Source organism: Scylla paramamosain, chromosome 30 (assembly GCF_035594125.1).
Source record: "Scylla paramamosain isolate STU-SP2022 chromosome 30, ASM3559412v1, whole genome shotgun sequence".
Lineage (NCBI taxonomy): Eukaryota > Metazoa > Arthropoda > Malacostraca > Decapoda > Portunidae > Scylla > Scylla paramamosain.
The window spans coordinates 4,109,781-4,120,336 of NC_087180.1; the positions used below are offsets into that span (position 1 = coordinate 4,109,781).

At 41.2% G+C, this 10,556-nt stretch overlaps 1 protein-coding gene across 10 annotated transcripts in view; it reads left to right on the plus strand.

Moving 5' to 3' along the window:
* LOC135116176 (PRELI domain-containing protein 2-like) overlaps positions 1-8,110 on the plus strand; it is a 94,789-nt gene extending 86,679 nt beyond the window's left edge. For 6 of the 10 annotated variants that reach the window (XM_064033467.1, XM_064033465.1, XM_064033466.1 and 3 more), the window contains one exon: positions 6,536-6,903. In XM_064033467.1, the coding sequence (XP_063889537.1) occupies positions 6,536-6,644 (109 nt within the window). In that variant the 3' untranslated portion in view covers positions 6,645-6,903. Of the gene's footprint in view, positions 1-6,535 lie in introns of all 10 variants that reach the window. The other 4 variants (XM_064033460.1, XM_064033462.1, XM_064033469.1 and 1 more) reach the window with 1 other exon arrangement.
* The last annotated feature ends 2,446 nt before the right edge of the window (positions 8,111-10,556 follow it).

Sequence of the window (10,556 nt, forward strand, 5' to 3'; positions counted from 1 at the left end):
CTGGAAACTTTGTATCTCATCTCTAGCTAAAACAGCTTCTATGATAACAGTTAGTCATTCTGAGATGTCTCTGCCAGTTTTTCTCATTCTTCCAGCTGCTAATTCTGTACGGGAGCCTGATCCATTCATGTATTGATTATGCTTCACATGCCTAGGGGGTTCCACTCATACTGCTCTTCTAGACAGGGTGGAATCATCAACTCCTCTCCTCAAACTGACTGTCTTCAGCCTCTTTCTTATCGCTGCAATGATGCATCTCTAACTATCTTCTACTGCTATTTTCATGCTAACTACTCTTCTGATCTTGCTAACTGCATGCCTCCCCTCCTCCCATGGCCTCGCTGCACAAAACTTTCTTTTTTCTCTAACCTTTATTCTGTCCACCTCTCTAATGCAAGAGTTAACCAGTATTCTCAATCATTTATCCCTTTCTCTGGTAAACTCTGGAACTCCCTGCCTGCTTCTGAATTTCCACCTTCCTATGACTTAAATTCCTTCAAGACGGAGGTTTCAAGACACTTATCATTCAATTTTTGACTACTGCTTTGGACCCTATTCAGGGACTGGCATCTCAGTGGGCCATTTTTTTTTTTTTTTTTGTTGACTTTGGCTGGTGTCCCTCCTACATAGAAAAAAAAAAAGTAAAGCTGCTACATAGCTCGTTTGAGAACCGAATCATGGTATAGCAACCAAAGCAATTACGAATTCAAAATTTTGTTCATAAACTGATTTGTTCAAATGGGAGCCATTCGGTAACTAAGGTTCCACTGTATATACACACACACACACACACACACACACACACACACACACACACACACACACACACACACACACACACACACACACACACACACACACACACACACACACACACACACACACACACACACACACACACACGTTACGACCACAATCCCCAGCCCCTTCACAAAGCTACTGCATCTGGACTAGCTTTCCTGAGCCACCTCCTGCGTGGACTCAGTGCAGGGCTTCCAGTCACACTAATTGACATTGCCAGTCTGTTTTACTGACCCACAGACAGAGGGGGTACAAGGAAGAGGGAGGGACATACATACATACATACACACACCCAGCCACGCACTGCTCCCTGAGCAGTCTTTACTTGAATAAAAGATTTTACTTCTAAAAATTCTACTGGATAAACTTTTTGGGCTAGATGAATACTGATTACTTCATTGTCAAGGGCAACTCTTTTACTAAATAGCGGTTGAGATTCAGATTGAATGGACAAGGGGAAGTAAGGAAATATACATGGGGAACATAATTGACTGCGTGGATAAATATCTTAGGAGTTTCAGGCTGAGTATATACATGACCAGGATGTGTGTGAGTCTCATCCCACACCTGTCTCTCTTCTCATCTCTCGCTCTCTCTCTCCCCTTTCATTATTCTTTTCTCATTCATTCTTACCACTTTTTTCACTTTATATTGTGGCTGAAGGCTGAAGACATTCAATTAGAGGAGAGGAGTTGATGAGATGAAAAGCTTTTGATTCAATCCTGTCTAGAAGAACGGTATGAGTGGAACCCCCCCAAGACACGTGAAGCGTACTCCATACATGGACAGATAAGGCTCTTGTACAGAGGTAGCAGCTGGTAGGTGAGAAAAACTGGTGGAGACATCTCAGAACCCCTAACTTCATAGAAGCTGTTTTAGCTAAAGATGAGATGTGAAGTTTCCAGTTCAGATTATAAGTAAAGGACAGACCAAGGATGTTCAGTGTAGAAGAGGGGGACAGTTGAGTGTCATTGAAGAAGAGGGGATAGTTGTCTGGAAGGTTGTGTCGAGTTGATAGATGGAGGAATTGAGTTTTTGAGGCATTAAACAATACCAAGTTTGTTCTGCAATCAGAAATTTTAGAAAGATCAGAAGTCAGGTGTTTTGTGACTTCCCTGTGTGAAATGTTTACTTCCTGAAGGGTTGGACATCTATGAAAAGATGTGGAAAAGTTCAGGGTGGTATCATCAGCATAGGAATGGATAGGACAAGAAGTTTGGTTTAGAAGGTCATTGATGAATAATAAGAGAGTGGGTGACAGAACAGAAGCCTGAGGAACACCACTCTTAATAGATTTAGGAGAAGAACAGTGACCGTCTACCACAGCAGCAATAGATCGGTCAGAAAGTAAACTTGAGATGAAGTTACAGAGAGGATAGAATCTGTAGGAGGGTAGTTTGGAAAAGAAAGCTTTGTGCCAAACTATCAAAAGCTTTTGATATGTCCAATGCAACAGCAAAAGTTTCACCAAAATCTCTAAAAGAGGATGACCGAGACTCAGTAAGGAAAGCCAGAAGATCACCAGTAGAGCAGCCTTGATGGAACCCATACTGGCAATCAGATAGAAGGTTGTGAAGGGATAGATGTTTAAGAATCTTCCTGTTGAGGATAGATTAAAAAACTTTAGATAGGCAGAAAATTAAAGCAATAGGATGGTAGTTTGAGGGATTAGAACGGTCACCCTATTTTACGAACAGGCTGAATGTAGGCAAACTCTGTCTGTTGACAGACAGAGCTGAAAGAGTCTGACTAAGCAAGGTGCAAGCACAGAGGCACAGTTTCGGAGAACAATAGGAGGGACTCCATCAGGTCCATAAGCCCTCCGAGGGTTTAGGCCAGTGAGGGCATGGAAAACATCATTACGAAGAATTTTAATTGGTAGCATGGAGTTATCAGAGGGTGGAGGAGAGGGAGGAACAAGCCCTGAATGGTCCAAGGTAGAGTTTTTTAGCAAAGGTTTGAGCGAAGAGTTCAGCTTTAGAAATAGATGTGATAGCAGTGTTGCCATCTGGTTGAAAAAAAGAAGGGAAAGAAGAAGAAGCAAAGTTATTGGAGATATTTTTGGCTAGATGCCAGAAGTCACGAGGGGAGTTAGATCTTGAAAGATTTTGACACTTTATGTTAATGAAGGAGTTTTTGGCTAGTTGAACAGACTTGGGATGGTTCTGGGCAGAAATATAAAGTGCATGAGATTCTGGTGATGGAAGGCTTAAGTACCTTTTGTGGGCCACCTCTCTATCATGTATAGCAGTAGAACAAGCTGTGTTGAACCAAGTTTTGGAAGGTTTAGGTCGAAAAAAAGAGTGAGGAGTGTATGCCTCCATGCCAGACACTGTCACCTCTGTTATGCACTCAGCACACAAAGACGGGTCTCTGACACGGAAGGAGTAATCAATCCAAGGAAAATCAGCAAAATACCTTCACAGGTACCCCCAACTAGCAGAGGTAAAGTGCCAGAGGCACCTTTGCTTACGGGGATCCTGAGGAGGGATTGGAGTGATAGGACAAGATGCAGATATGAGATTGTGATCGGAGGAGCCCAACGGAGAACAGAGGGTGACAGCAAAAGCAGGATTAGAGGTCAGGAAAAGGTCAAGAATGTTGGGCGTATCTCCAAGACGGTCAGGAATACGAGTAGGATGTTGCACCAATTGCTCTAGGTCATGGAGGATAGCAAAGTTGAAGGCTAATTTACCAGGATGGTCAGTGAAGGGAGAGGAAAGCCGAAGCTGGTGGTGAACATTGAAGTCTCCAAGAATGGAGATCTCTGCAAAAGGGAAGAGAGTCAGAATGTGCTCCACATTGGAATTTAAGTAGTCAAAGAATTTCTTATAATTTGAGGAGTTAGGTGAGAGGTATGCAGCACAGATAAATTTAGTCTGAGAGTGACTCTGCAGTCATAGCCAGATGGTGGAAAACTCAGAAGATTCAAGAGTGTGGGCACAAGAGCAGGTTAAATCGTTGTGCACATAAACGCAACATCCAGCTTTGGATAAAAAATGAGGATAGAGAAAGTAGGAGGGAACAGAAAAAGGGCTACTGTCAGTTGCCTCAGACACCTGAGTTTCAGTGAGGAAAAGAAGATGAGGTTTAGAAGAGGAGAGGTGGTGTTCTACAGAATGAAAATTAGATCTTAGACCACGAATGTTGGAGAAGTTAATGAAGAAAAAATTGAGGGGGGTGTCAAGACACTTATGGTCGTCGTCAAAAGGGCAGTCCGACCTGGGGACATTTGTGGTCCCTTCCCCAGATGGGCACTCCAAGGCTGGTGTAGGAGTTGCCATGAATTTTGAAATTTTGAGCGAAGGGTGTGTGTGTGTTATTAGGTGCTTGTACTTTTGTGTGGAGGAAGAGGGTTGTCTTTATTGGGCAGGCTGTGACTGTCCCCTTGTGTTGTGAGACACAAAGGGAAACGTTCAGTGAGGTCACAGCTGGGTTTAATGATAAGTTCACAGCACCCCCTAATCCAGTGGTTTAGACCTCACTGGGAGTAATTATCATTTCAGCAGGTGCCCACTGCCTCCTCATATATATATATATATATATATATATATATATATATATATATATATATATATATATATATATATATATATATATATATATATATATATATATACAGTGGAACCTTGGTTTCCAGACGTAATTCATTCCTGAATGCCATTCAAAATCTGAAATGTTAAAAAACTGAAACTATTTTCTACATAGGAATCTGTAATATAGATTGATGTGTTCTCAGATACCTGTCCACCATGTCTTAGCAGGTAATGAGTCTTATAGAGGGTCATCAGGCTGTCAGGGTTGAGGAGTTACTTCACCAGACGAAGCAGGGTTGCCTTCTTTGAGCTGTTTAGCACCACTTTTTCAAGGCTGGAATCCATCTCCAAGTCGAGGGTATCATTACTCTCATTGAGTTTGATGGTGTCTTGGCCAAACCTCAGGTTTTCCCTCAGCATTTTTTCAGAACCTGGATATTATCATGGCCTGGGTTTTCTCACAGCAAACTTGACCTGCTGCCTTTCTCTGCAGGCCAGGATATCTGCCAGTGGTCAGTTGATGGTCTCTATAATTTCCTGCACATCCTCCCTCTTGTAGGTCCAACTGAGCATGCAATCATCAGCATATGCAGCTGCCATTGCTGTGCTCTGCAGGAGGTTGTTGAAGAATATTTTCCATACTATAAGGCCCGGGACAGACCTTTGTGGAACAGATGCCTCAACTAGGAAGCTAGATGACATGTATCCATTTGCACACAGAAGCTCTTGTCCAGGTTGCTGCAGTCTTGGGCTGTGCTGCTGATGATCCTTCATGTATCTTTTGAGGAAGTGTAACTTGCCCCTTAAGTTGAGGATAATGTCTATCAGAAGCTCTCTCAGTGTTGTCCTCTGATGTGTGTTCTGATCACTGGGATGTGGTGGGGAGCTGGGTAGGAGGAGAGGGAGAATCCTCAGGTGTGTCACTTGGGATCACATAGGTGAATGGATGTGATATATCCCCTCACCTGCCACAGAGCTCCTGTCTGTGCAGCAGAAAGTTCTGTCACTCTGGCAGTCATTGCAGGGGTGATTTAGGCAGTCTGCCTGGCTACAGGTTGTGGCAGCCTTGTCAAGTAGCTGCACACACAGCAGTGCTTCATGCCCAATTGTCATGATCCCTGGGCACAGTAAGGGCTGTTTTTACCTACTCCAGCCCCATGAGTAAGGTTGGGGACGGGACAGAGGAGGATATTAATACTATGGCTGTTAGATTCAAGATGTCTTGGAGAACTGAAGAAGATATCTTAAAACAGCTGAAAAGGCATCTTAAGGAACTTGGAACTGGCACTTGTAGTGGGTCTTTTTCCGGTTTTCTTGCTCTTAGCCAGAGCTTCCTGAAAGAAAAAAAAAAAAAAAAAAAAAAAAACAAAGCAGCAGGTGTCAAGTGTAGTTTGAATTCTTGTTTTGAAATACCCTCTGATCAGCCGCTCTATGGTATCATATAATATTCTCGAGTTTGTGTATAAGATGCAAGCTTTGATGTTTTGTTATTTCCTTTGCTTCATTTTGATATGAGTGCAGTTACTTTATCATGAGGAATGTATTATTATGATGACCTGTTAATTCTATCTGTCTAAATACCTGGTTGCTAATCCCACATAAGCTGACAAAACACTATGCACACATACATACATCATTCACTTTCATCCCTATTGGTCCCCGTTAGAAAGGGGTAGTCTCATGGATTACCATACTACATCCCAGATCAGGTATGACACCTATCCACATACTTTCATGGTAAGGCCCAATAGCATAAACTGGTTTATCTCTGCACCTTTACAATGAGACTGTTCCCTGTCCTGTACATATTCAAATCCTTAGATCACAGCAGATGCAGGGAACTTTTTATGGATTACCCCACACACCAACTGGATCCATATGTCAATGAGCCCTGCCAAATATGTCTACACCCTCTCACAGTTGCTCTTTATTCACCTTTATCACATACAATTGCTCTTGCTTGCTGCACAGTTATTTCTCTCTCATTGATTGCTCCCTTCATACAGTTCATTCATTCTGGGTGTGGACTTCCCTTTAACCTTCTACTGCCCACATCTGACCATCTTAACACACATTAATTTGCCCTTCCAACCAACTTTCTCAAAGCATCAGTTCATTTTATTTCATCATTTCTTATTCTGTCCCTCCTCATTTGTGTTAGTTAGAATTGAAAAATGATTAAGTGTTTGTCATCACAGGTTTCTGAATGCTGGGGCACAGCGCAGCATTGCTGTCACAGAGAAGCTCATGGCAGAAAAGGCTAATAGGATCAAATCTTGCTGGTTCTCTGAGTTCCTGTTTGCATGATACCGCGAGGTAATATTTGTGGAAAACAAAAGTTTATGATATCAAAAGTAACACTTGGTAAATATACCATGTTCTTTCATAAGCAGATCATTAAGAATTCTTGACGACTATTTCTAAGACCATATTTTTTGTAATGATCTCAGAGACAGATACCTAGAATGTATTTAACTTCTGCTCAGGTTTAATAGGTGATTTTGTGGAAGAAGGATTAAAGGCTGCTTCCCCTGGAACTTTTTGGAAGAATAAAGATTAGTATTTCCTTCTAGTTTTAATTATATTTTTTTTCCTGCAGTAAAAGAAGTCATAGTAAAAGTAGTGTGTAAATTATTGAAAATTTTGTCCAAAGAATTAGGAATTACTGTCCAAAAAGGACAGAGCATGCACCCATTCACATTATGACAGGTGGTGGTAATGTAGGGCCAGATTGTTAAAACATTCCTTCCCTTCCCTGAGAGATTCTCTCACAAGAGATTCTGTCAGCTCCTTGAAGGCCCATGGTACCAATAAATTGTTCCTGTCCCTTCCCTTCGTGCAATTCTCCTGTGGTAAGGTTGGTTTGTTGGAAGGGAGTCCTGTGCACTAGCGATCTTCATGCAGCTGCTGTTTACTTAGAAAAAGCAAGTCTCCAAGCTTTTTCACACCTGTTTTAGATCAGGTAAGCCTGTTTTTCTAGTTTATTGTTACTTTTTATAAGCTTAATGATGGAATCAATTTATGTGTGTAATAAAAAGACTGCCTTGATGCCCAGTTATCTTGAACTGGAGTGTGGCAAAATACATCCCTTACCCTGCCAGTTTCATCCAATTAATTAATAAGATGAGCACATTTCCTTAGCTTTTTGTCATGCGCAAGCAGTTTTGTAACAAAGGTAACCTGTAGGAGTAATATGAAGAGCAGTCTGCATTCCTTTTTTTTTTTAATTAGGTGATGGCAAAAATATCTGTGCTGTGGATATATTACCATGTTTATTCATGCCAATGTATTGCCAAGATCATGTCATATTCTTATTTTATTGGTACTTATAAGCTATATAATGACAAACTTAAGCTTATGGGGGAAGATATAGGGTGAAATTAGTTGGGAGACCAGTGAAAAAAAAAATCCTTCCTATTTTGTTTCTGTAGGTTAATACAATTATGAAAATGATAGTTAAGTGTTGTGCAAATGTTATTTTAATTCATGGGATTAGATATGTTGTATGTAACTCATTAAAACTAACTCCAACCTTACTTCACGTAACCTTAACTTATTACTGATCAAACCTAAACTTATCCTTATTTCACCTATCCCCTATCCTAACCTCAGCTCTCCCGTAGTGTGATCTTGGTCTCTTTCTCAATCTCTACTCCTGTTCTGTAAGGCTTCACAAAATATGCAGACTGGAATGATATGTGTGAAGATGTAGGTTACATGCTTGCATACTATTCTAATATGTTAACATATGAAGTAATAAAGAGCATAACATCATTTTTAAGGTTAATCATTCTCCTATTTTTCCACAGCTTCCAAAAATGGAGACTCACACAGGTGTGGGGCAATTAGGTATGTAGGAGAGAGTACTTGCTTTGCTTGGACCAAACTCTGACTGATCCCCCACAAAGTGAGGGCAGGAGTACTTTCTCTTCTTCACTGGGGACCAAGGGGCTAGAGTGGTGTGCACTAACCACTCTATGATGCTGACCACACCTGCCTTCAAATACTCAACTGCTTTTCCACTTTTCATCTCCCTCACTACTGCCTGCACCTCCACCATTATACGAGTACATGCCTCATTTAACTCCCTTAGTACATTAACTCTTAATATCTCTCCTAAATACCCAAATCTCAGGCTCTCTCTCCTGCTCCATACTCACCAATTTCTGCTTTCACCTGTTACTCTACTATATGGTGCTTTTCTTATTTCCTTCACTTCTTTCCAAAACATTTTCTTATTCCCTTGAACATTCTCTGTTAACTTTCTTCCCCATCTTTCATCACCCATCACTTTAGCATATGATACAACTCTTTTTGCTTGTATTTGGCTTTTTTTTTTTTTTTTTTGTAGGAAGGATACTGGCCAAGGGCAACAAAAATCTAATAAAAAAAAAGCCCACTGAAATGCCAGTCCCATAAAAGAGTCAAAGCAGTGGTCAAAAATTGGTGGATAAGTGTCTTGAAACCTCCCCCTTGAAGGAATTCAAGTCATAGGAAGGTGGAAATACAGAAGCAGGCAGCGAGTTCCAGAGTTTACCAGAGAAAGGGATGAATGATTGAGAATACTGGTTAACTCTTGCATTAGAGAGGTGGACAGAATAGCAGTGAGAGAAAGAAGAAAGTCTTGTGCAGAGAGGCCGTGGAAGGAGGGGAGAAATGCAGTTAGCAAGATCAGAAGAGCAGTTGGCATGAAAATAGCGGTAGAAGACAGCTAGATATGCAACATTGTGGCGGTGAGAGAGGGGCTGAAGACAGTCAGTTAGAGGAGAGGAGTTGATGAGACGAAAAGCTTTTGATTCCACCCTGTCTAGAAGAGCAGTATGAGTGGAACCCCCCCAGACATGTGAAGCATACTCCATACATGGATGGCTAAGGCCCTTGTGCAGAGTTAGCCACCGCGGGGGTGAGAAAAACTGGCGGAGATGTCTCAGAACACCTAACTTCATAGAAGCTGTTTTAGCTAGAGATGAGATGTGAAGTTTCCAGTTCAGATTATAAGTAAAGGACAGACCGAGGATGTTCAGTGTAGAAGAAGGGAACAGTTGAGTGTCATTGAAGAAGAGGGGATAGTTGTCTGGAAGGTTGTGTCGAGTTGATAGATGGAGGAATTGAGTTTTTGAGGCATTGAACAATACCAAGTTTGCTCTGCCCCAATCAGAAATTTTAGAAAGATCAGAAGTCAGGTGTTCTGTGGCTTCCCTGCATGATATGTTTACCTCCTGAAGGGTTGGACGTCTATGAAAAGACGTGGAAAAGTGCAGGGTGGTATATGAGCAATGTTTTGGATTATGAGCAACTGCGTAGGAGAATGGAGGAGAGGGTTCCATTGTTCTCGCTCACTCACCTTTCATTCTTCTGGCTTCACTCACAGTGCCAACATCCTCACGTTTGCTGAGTACTGTTTTGGCCTTTGTGCTTACATGCGACTACTCATTACTGTAACCATGCCCCCTGTGAAGAAACTTGCAAAACAGGGTGCTAAGAAGGAGATAGTCACCGTTGAAGTAAAAAAGGAAGGGAAATTCTCCCTCTAAGTAATAATCCCCCTTCTCTCCTCTCTCGTTTCCCAAGAGCTAGCAACGACCTTTGTCAAAGGTAAGACTGGGTTAAATTGTGCTTTATTTTTACTTTTGATTACAGTACCATCACATCTAAAAACGTGTGTGTGTGTGTGTGTGTGTTTGTATTTACGTGGTTGTATTGTACAGGGCATGAGCCAAAGCTCATTTTGTCCTGTCTCAATAACCATAGTTATCCATTTTCTCTATAAACATGTGTACACTGCCACAACCACCTCTTCCTTCAGATCATTCCAGACTTCAATAATTCTTTATGGGAAGCTGTATTTCTTGACATTGCTTGAACATCCACTCTATTTTCTTCTTATGCCCCCTCGTCCATCTGTCTCCTTCCTCTGGAACAAGCAATTTCTCTTTATTTTTTCTTTATTGTTTACTAATTAGTACATTGTTATTAGATCTCTTCTTTCTCTTCTCTCTTGTAGTGTTGATAAACTTATCTTTTCCAGTCTTTCTTTATAGCTTAAGTCTTTCAATCCTGGTACCATCTTTGTCGCAATCATCTGTTTTCTTTCCAGTTTCTGTATATCTATTTTTCTATGTGGAGCCTAAACTACTGCTACGTATTCCAATTTAGGACATATCATGCTTGTTATAATTTTCTCCATCATTTCTTTATCTAAATAGTTAAACGCCACGT